At 47.5% G+C, this 7500-nt stretch overlaps 1 protein-coding gene across 2 annotated transcripts in view; it reads left to right on the forward strand.

The window, feature by feature from the left end:
• Positions 1–7500, forward strand: part of myb (v-myb avian myeloblastosis viral oncogene homolog) — a 32339-nt gene that overhangs the window by 12413 nt on the left and 12426 nt on the right. For both annotated transcript variants that reach the window (XM_064991776.1, XM_064991775.1), the window contains exon 5: positions 5475–5695. In XM_064991776.1, coding sequence (XP_064847848.1) covers positions 5475–5695 — 221 coding nt within the window. The remainder of the gene's footprint in view (positions 1–5474; positions 5696–7500) is intronic.

The following is a 7500-nucleotide window of genomic DNA, read 5'->3' on the forward strand; positions in this document are numbered from 1 at the left end:
ACCAGAGCCCTATTCCCTATATAGAACACTACTTTAGACCAGAGCCCTATTCCCTATATAGTACACTACTTTAGACCAGAGCCCTAATCCCTATATAGTACACTACTTTAGACCAGAGCCCTATTCCCTATATAGAACACTACTGTTGACCAGAGCCCTATTCCCTATATAGAACACTACTTTAGACCAGAGCCCTATTCCCTATATAGTACACTACTTTAGACCAGAGCCCTATTCCCTATATAGTGCACTACATTAGACCAGAGCCCTATTCCCTATATAGTGCACTACTTTAGACCAGAGCCCTATTCCCTATATAGTGCACTACTTTAGACCAGAACCCTATTCCCTATATAGTACACTACTTTAGACCAGAGCCCTATTCCCTCTATAGTGCACTACTTTAGACCAGAGCCCTATTCCCTCTATAGTGCACTACTTTAGACCAGAGCCCTATTCCCTATATAGTGCACTACTTTAGACCAGAGCCCTATTCCCTATATAGTACACTACTTTAGACCAGAGCCCTATTCCCTATATAGTGCACTACTTTAGACCAGAGCCCTATTCCCTATATAGTACACTACTTTAGACCAGAGCCCTATTCCCTATATAGTACACTACATTAGACCAGAGCCCTATTCCCTATATAGTGCACTACTTTAGACCAGAACCCTATTCCCTATATAGTACACTACTTTAGACCAGAGCCCTATTCCCTCTATAGTGCACTACTTTAGACCAGAGCCCTATTCCCTATATAGTGCACTACTTTAGACCAGAGCCCTATTCCCTATATAGTACACTACTTTAGACCAGAGCCCTATTCCCTATATAGTGCACTACTTTAGACCAGAGCCCTATTCCCTATATAGTACACTACTTTAGACCAGAGCCCTATTCCCTATATAGTACACTACTTTAGACCAGAGCCCTATTCCCTATATAGTGCACTACTTTAGACCAGAGCCCTATTCCCTATATAGTACACTACTTTAGACCAGAGCCCTATTCCCTATATAGTACACTACTTTAGACCAGAGCCCTATTCCCTATATAGTACACTACTTTAGACCAGAGCCCTATTCCCTATATAGTGCACTACTTTAGACCAGAGCCCTATTCCCTATATAGTACACTACTTTAGACCAGAGCCCTATTCCCTATATAGTACACTACATTAGACCAGAGCCCTATTCCCTATATAGTGGTACTACTTTAGACCAGAGCCCTATTCCCTATATAGTGCACTACTTTAGACCAGAGCCCTATTCCCTATATAGTACACTACATTAGACCAGAGCCCTATTCCCTATATAGTACGCTACTTTAGACCAGAGCCCTATTCCCTATATAGTACACTACATTAGACCAGAGCCCTATTCCCTATATAGTGCACTACTTTAGACCAGAGCCCTATTCCCTATATAGTACACTACTTTAGACCAGAGCCCTATTCCCTATATAGTGCACTACTTTAGACCAGAACCCTATTCCCTATATAGAACACTACTTTAGACCAGAGCCCTATTCCCTATATAGTGCACTACTTTAGACCAGAGCCCTATTCCCTATATAGAACACTACTTTAGACCAGAGCCCTATTCCCTATATAGTGCTCTACTTTAGACCAGAGCCCTATTCCCTATATAGTGCACTACTTTAGACCAGAGCCCTATTCCCTATATAGTACACTACTTTAGACCAGAGCCCTATTCCCTATATAGTGCACTACTTTAGACCAGAGCCCTATTCCCTATATAGTGCACTACTATAGACCAGAGCCCTATTCCCTATATAGTACACTACTTTAGACCAGAGCCCTATTCCCTATATAGTACACTACTTTAGACCAGAGCCCTATTCCCTATATAGTGCACTACTTTAGACCAGAACCCTATTCCCTATATAGTGCACTACTTTAGACCAGAGCCCTATTCCCTATATAGTGCACTACTTTAGACCAGAGCCCTATTCCCTATATAGAACACTACTTTAGACCAGAGCCCTATTCCCTATATAGTACTCTACTTTAGACCAGAGCCCTATTCCCTATATAGTGCACTACTTTAGACCAGAGCCCTATTCCCTATATAGTACACTACTTTAGACCAGAGCCCTATTCCCTATATAGTGCACTACTTTAGACCAGAGCCCTATTCCCTATATAGTGCACTACTATAGACCAGAGCCCTATTCCCTATATAGTGCACTACTTTAGACCAGAACCCTATTCCCTATAAAGAACACTACTATAGACCAGAGCCCTATTCCCTATATAGAACACTACTTTAGACCATAGCCCTATTCCCTATATAGAACACTACTTTAGACCAGAGTCCTATTCCCTATATAGTGCACTACTTTAGACCAGAACCCTATTCCCTATATAGAACACTACTATAGACCAGAGCCCTATTCCCTATATAGAACACTACTATAGACCAGAGCCCTATTCCCTATATAGAACACTACTATAGACCAGAACCCTATTCCCTATATAGAACACTACTATAGACCAGAACCCTATTCCCTATATAGAACACTACTATAGACCAGAGCCCTATTCCCTATATAGAACACTACTATAGACCAGAACCCTATTCCCTATATAGAACACTACTTTAGACCAGAACCCTATTCCCTATATAGAACACTACTATAGACCAGAGCCCTATTCCCTATATAGTACACTACTATAGACCAGAGCCCTATTCCCTATATAGTACACTACTATAGACCAGAGCACTATTCCCTATATAGTACACTACTATAGACCAGAGCCCTATTCCCTATATAGTACACTACTATAGACCAGAACCCTATTCCCTGTATAGAACACTACTATAGACCAGAGCCCTATTCCCTATATAGTGCACTACTTTAGACCAGAGCCCTATTCCCTATGTAGTGCACTACTTTAGACCAGAGCACTATTCCCTATATAGTACACTACTATAGACCAGAACCCTATTCCCTATATAGTACACTACTATAGACCAGAACCCTATTCCCTATATAGAACACTACTATAGACCAGAGCCCTATTCCCTATATAGAACACTACTATAGACCAGAACCCTATTCCCTATATAGAACACTACTTTAGACCAGAACCCTATTCCCTATATAGAACACTACTATAGACCAGAGCCCTATTCCCTATATAGTACACTACTATAGACCAGAGCCCTATTCCCTATATAGTACACTACTATAGACCAGAGCACTATTCCCTATATAGTACACTACTATAGACCAGAGCCCTATTCCCTATATAGTACACTACTATAGACCAGAACCCTATTCCCTGTATAGAACACTACTATAGACCAGAGCCCTATTCCCTATATAGTGCACTACTTTAGACCAGAACCTTGAGGAATGAATAAGGATGAATAAGGATGAATAAGGATGAATAAGGATGAATAAGGATGAATAAGGTGCCATGTCCTGTAGTGTACTCAATGGCTTTCTAAATACATGGTATTATCTGAAGACACACAGAAAGATGAGTTTTAAGGTGTGTTTTCCTGAGTATTTGCACACACACAGAAGCCATGATGAGGTAATGATTAGCAAAGAAGCTGACTATGGAAACTCCCTCCCAACCACAAGCAGGTGGATCCAACATTTAGAGAGAATGATACAGAGATGAAGAAAGGAGAAAGGGAGGGAGGGAGGGAGGGAGGGAGGGAGGGAGAAGGAGAGGTGAGAAGGAGAGGGAGGGAGGGAGAAGGAGAGGGAGAGAGGGAGAGAAGGAGAGATGAGAAGGAGAGGGAGGGAGGGAGAAGGAGAGGGAGAGAGGGAGAGAAGGAGAGGGAGAGATGAGAAGGAGAGGGTGGGAGGGAGAAGGAGAGGGAGAGAAGGAGAGGGAGAGATGAGAAGGAGAGGGAGAGATGAGAAGGAGAGAAGGAGAGGAAAGGAGAGAGGGAGAGAGGGAGAGAAGGAGAGGGAGAGGGAGAGATGAGAAGGAGAGAAGGAGAGGGAGGGAGAGAGGGAGAGAGGGAGAGGGAGAGATGAGAAGGAGAGGGAGGGAGGGACAAGGAGAGGGAGAGAGGGAGAGAAGGCGAGGGAGAGAGGGAGAGAGGGAGAGAGGGAGAGAAGGAGTGGGAGAGAGAGGGAGAGAAGGAGAGGGAGAGATGAGAAGGAGAGGGAGAGAGGGAGAGAAGGAGAGGGAGAGATGAGAAAGAGAGAAGGAGAGGGAGGGAGAGAGGGAGAGAGGGAGAGAGGGAGAGAGGGAGAGAAGGAGAGGGAGAGATGAGAAGGAGAGAAGGAGAGGGAGGGAGAGAGGGAGAGAGGGAGAGAGGGAGAGAGGGAGAGAGGGAGAGAGGGAGAGAAGGAGAGGGAGAGATGAGAAGGAGAGAAGGAGAGGGAGGGAGAGAGGGAGAGAGGGAGAGAGGGAGAGAGGGAGAGAGGGAGAGAAGGAGAGGGAGAGATGAGACGGAGAGAGGGAGAGAAGGAGAGGGAGAGATGAGAAGGAGAGAAGGAGAGGGAAGGAAAGGGTTGACTGAGGGAATGAGAAGTATTGTTGACTTTTGGTCTGTTTCTGAAAATGGACAAACACTAATAAAATGTTTTATTTCCTCCCCTCTCCCTCCTCCATCTCCCCTCTCCCCTCCATCTCCCCTGTCCCTCCACCTCCCCTCTCCCTCCTCCATCTCCCCCTCCCCTCCACCTCCCCTCTCCCTCCTCCATCTCCCCTCTCCCCTCCATCTCCCCTGTCCCTCCACCTCCCCTCTCCCTCCTCCATCTCCCCTGTCCCTCCATCTCCCCTGTCCCTCCACCTCCCCTCTCCCTCCTCCATCTCCCCTGTCCCTCCACCTCCCCTCACCCCTCCACCTTCCCTCTCCCCTCCATCTCCCCTGTCCCTTCACCTCCCCCTCTCCCCCTTCACCTCCCCCTCCCCCCTTCACCTCCCCTCTCCCCCCTCCACCTCCCCTCACCCCCTCCACCTTCCCTGTCCCTCCACCTCCTCTCTCCCTCCCCCATCTCCCCCTCCCCTCCGTCTCCCCTGTCCCTCCACCTCCCCTCTCCCCTCCATCTCCCCTGTCCCTCCATCTCCCCTCTCCCCTCCATCTCCCCTCTCCCCTCCATCTCCCCTGTCCCTCCACCTCCCCTCTCCCTCCTCCATCTCCCCCTCCCCTCCATCTCCCCTGTCCCTCCACCTCCCCTCTCCCCTCCATCTCCCCTGTCCCTCCACCTCCCCTCTCCCCTCCATCTCCCCTGTCCCTCCACCTCCCCTCTCCCTCCTCCGTCTCCCCTGTCCCTCCACCTCCCCTCTCCCCTCCATCTCCCCTGTCCCTCCACCTCCCCTCTCCCTCCTCCGTTTCCCCTGTCCCTCCACCTCCCCTGTCCCTCCACCTCCCCTGTCCCCTCCATCTCCCCTGTCCCCTCCACCTCCCCTGTCCCCTCCATCTCCCCTGTCCCTCCACCTCCCCTCTCCCCTCCATCTCCCCTGTCCTTCCACCTAGGTTATCGAGCTAGTCCAGAAGTATGGAGCCAAGCGTTGGTCCGTAATCGCCAAGCACCTGAAGGGTCGAATAGGGAAGCAGTGCAGAGAGCGCTGGCACAACCACCTGAACCCTGAGGTGAAGAAGACTTCCTGGACCGAGGAAGAGGATCAGATCATCTACCAGGCCCACGAGAAACTGGGCAACCGCTGGGCCGAGATCGCCAAACTGCTGCCTGGCAGGTACGGAGAGGGTGGGAGGGTGGGAGGGAGGGAGGGAGGGAGGGAGAGAGGGAGGGAGGGAGGGAGGGAGGGAGGGAGGGAGAGAGGGAGAGAGAGGGAGAGAGAGGGAGAGAGAGGGAGAGAGAGAGAGGGAGAGAGAGAGAGAGAGAGAGAGAGAGAGAGAGAGAGAGAGAGAGAGAGAGAGAGAGAGAGAGAGAGAGAGAGAGAGAGAGACTTGGCCACAGCAAGAATGATATACATACAGTATAGCCACTGTTAAGGTAGCATTATCAGTTCTGACAACAACAATCCCTCTGCTTCTTTCTCTGTTTCTCTCTCTCCCTCCCTCCTCACCATTCCCACCTCCCTCCCTCACTATCTCCCCCTCTCCCTCCTTGCCTCTCTCTCTCCCTCCTTCACCATCTCCCTCCCTCCTCACCACTCCATCCCTGTCTCCCTCCCTTCCTATCTCCCTCCCTCCCTGTCTTCCTCTCTCCCTCTCTCTCTCTCTCTCTCTTTCTCTCTCTCTCTCTCTTTCCCTCTCTCTCTCTCTCTTTCCCTCTCTCTCCTCTCTCTTTCCCTCTCTCTCCTCCCTCTCTCTGTCTCTCTCTCCTCTCTCTCTCTCTCACAATTCAATGTCAATTGAAGGGTCTTTATTGGCATGGGAAACATGTGTTAACATTACCAAAGCAAGTGAAGTAGATAAACAAAAGTTAAATAAACAATACAAATCAACAGTAAACATCACAGAAGTTCCTATGGAATAGAGACATTACAAATGTCATATTACGTCTATATACAGTGTTGTAATGATGTACAAATAGTTCAAGTACAAAAGGGAAAATAAATAAACATAAATATGGGTTGTATTTACAATGGTGTTTGTTCTTCACTGGTTGCCCTTTTCTCGTGGCAACAGGTCACAAATCTTGCTGCTGTGATGAATCACTGTGGTATTTCACCCAGTAGATATGGGAGTTTATCAAAATTGGATTTGTTTTCTAATTCTTTGTGTATCTGTGTAATCTGAGGGAAATATGTCTCTCTAATATGGTCATACATTGGGCAGGAGGTTAGGAAGTGCAGCTCAGTTTCCACCTCATTTTGTGGGCAGTGAGCACATAGCCTGTCTTCTCTTGAGAGCCATGTCTGCCTACGGCGGCCTTTCTCAATAGCAAGGCTATGCTCACTGAGTCTGTACATAGTCAAAGCTTTCCTTAAGTTTGGGTCAGTCACAGTGGTCAGGTATTCTGCTGCTGTGTACTCTCTGTGTAGGGCCAAATAGCATTCTAGTTTGTTCTGTTGTTTTGTTAATTCTTTCCATCGTATCCCGTAATAATCTTTTTGTTTTCTCATGATTTGGTTGGGTCTAATTGTGCTCCTGTCCTGGGGCTCTGTAGGGTGTGTTTGTGAACAGAGCCCCAGGACCAGCTTGCTTAGGAGACTCTTCTCCAGGTTCATCTCTCTGTAGGTGATGGCTTTGTTATGGAAGGTTTGGGAATCACTTCCTTTTTAGGTGGTTATATAATTTAATGTCTCTTTTCTGGATTTTGATCATTAGCGGGCATCGGCCTGATTCTGCTCTGCATTATTTGGTGTTCTACGTTGCACACAGAGAATATTTAGCATTATTCACCATGCTGTGTCTCAATTTGGTGTTTGTTCCATTTTGTGAATTCTTGGTTGGTGACCCCAGACCTCACAACCATAAAGGAAGTTACTGATGTTTAGGCAGAGATATGAATAGGTTTTGTCTTAGGCAACGGTGTCTAGATGGAATTTGTATTTGTGGTCCTGGTGACTGGACCTTTTTTGGAACACCATTA

Source organism: Oncorhynchus masou, chromosome 16, assembly GCF_036934945.1.
Source record: "Oncorhynchus masou masou isolate Uvic2021 chromosome 16, UVic_Omas_1.1, whole genome shotgun sequence".
In the NCBI taxonomy this organism is placed as follows: Eukaryota; Metazoa; Chordata; class Actinopteri; order Salmoniformes; family Salmonidae; genus Oncorhynchus; species Oncorhynchus masou.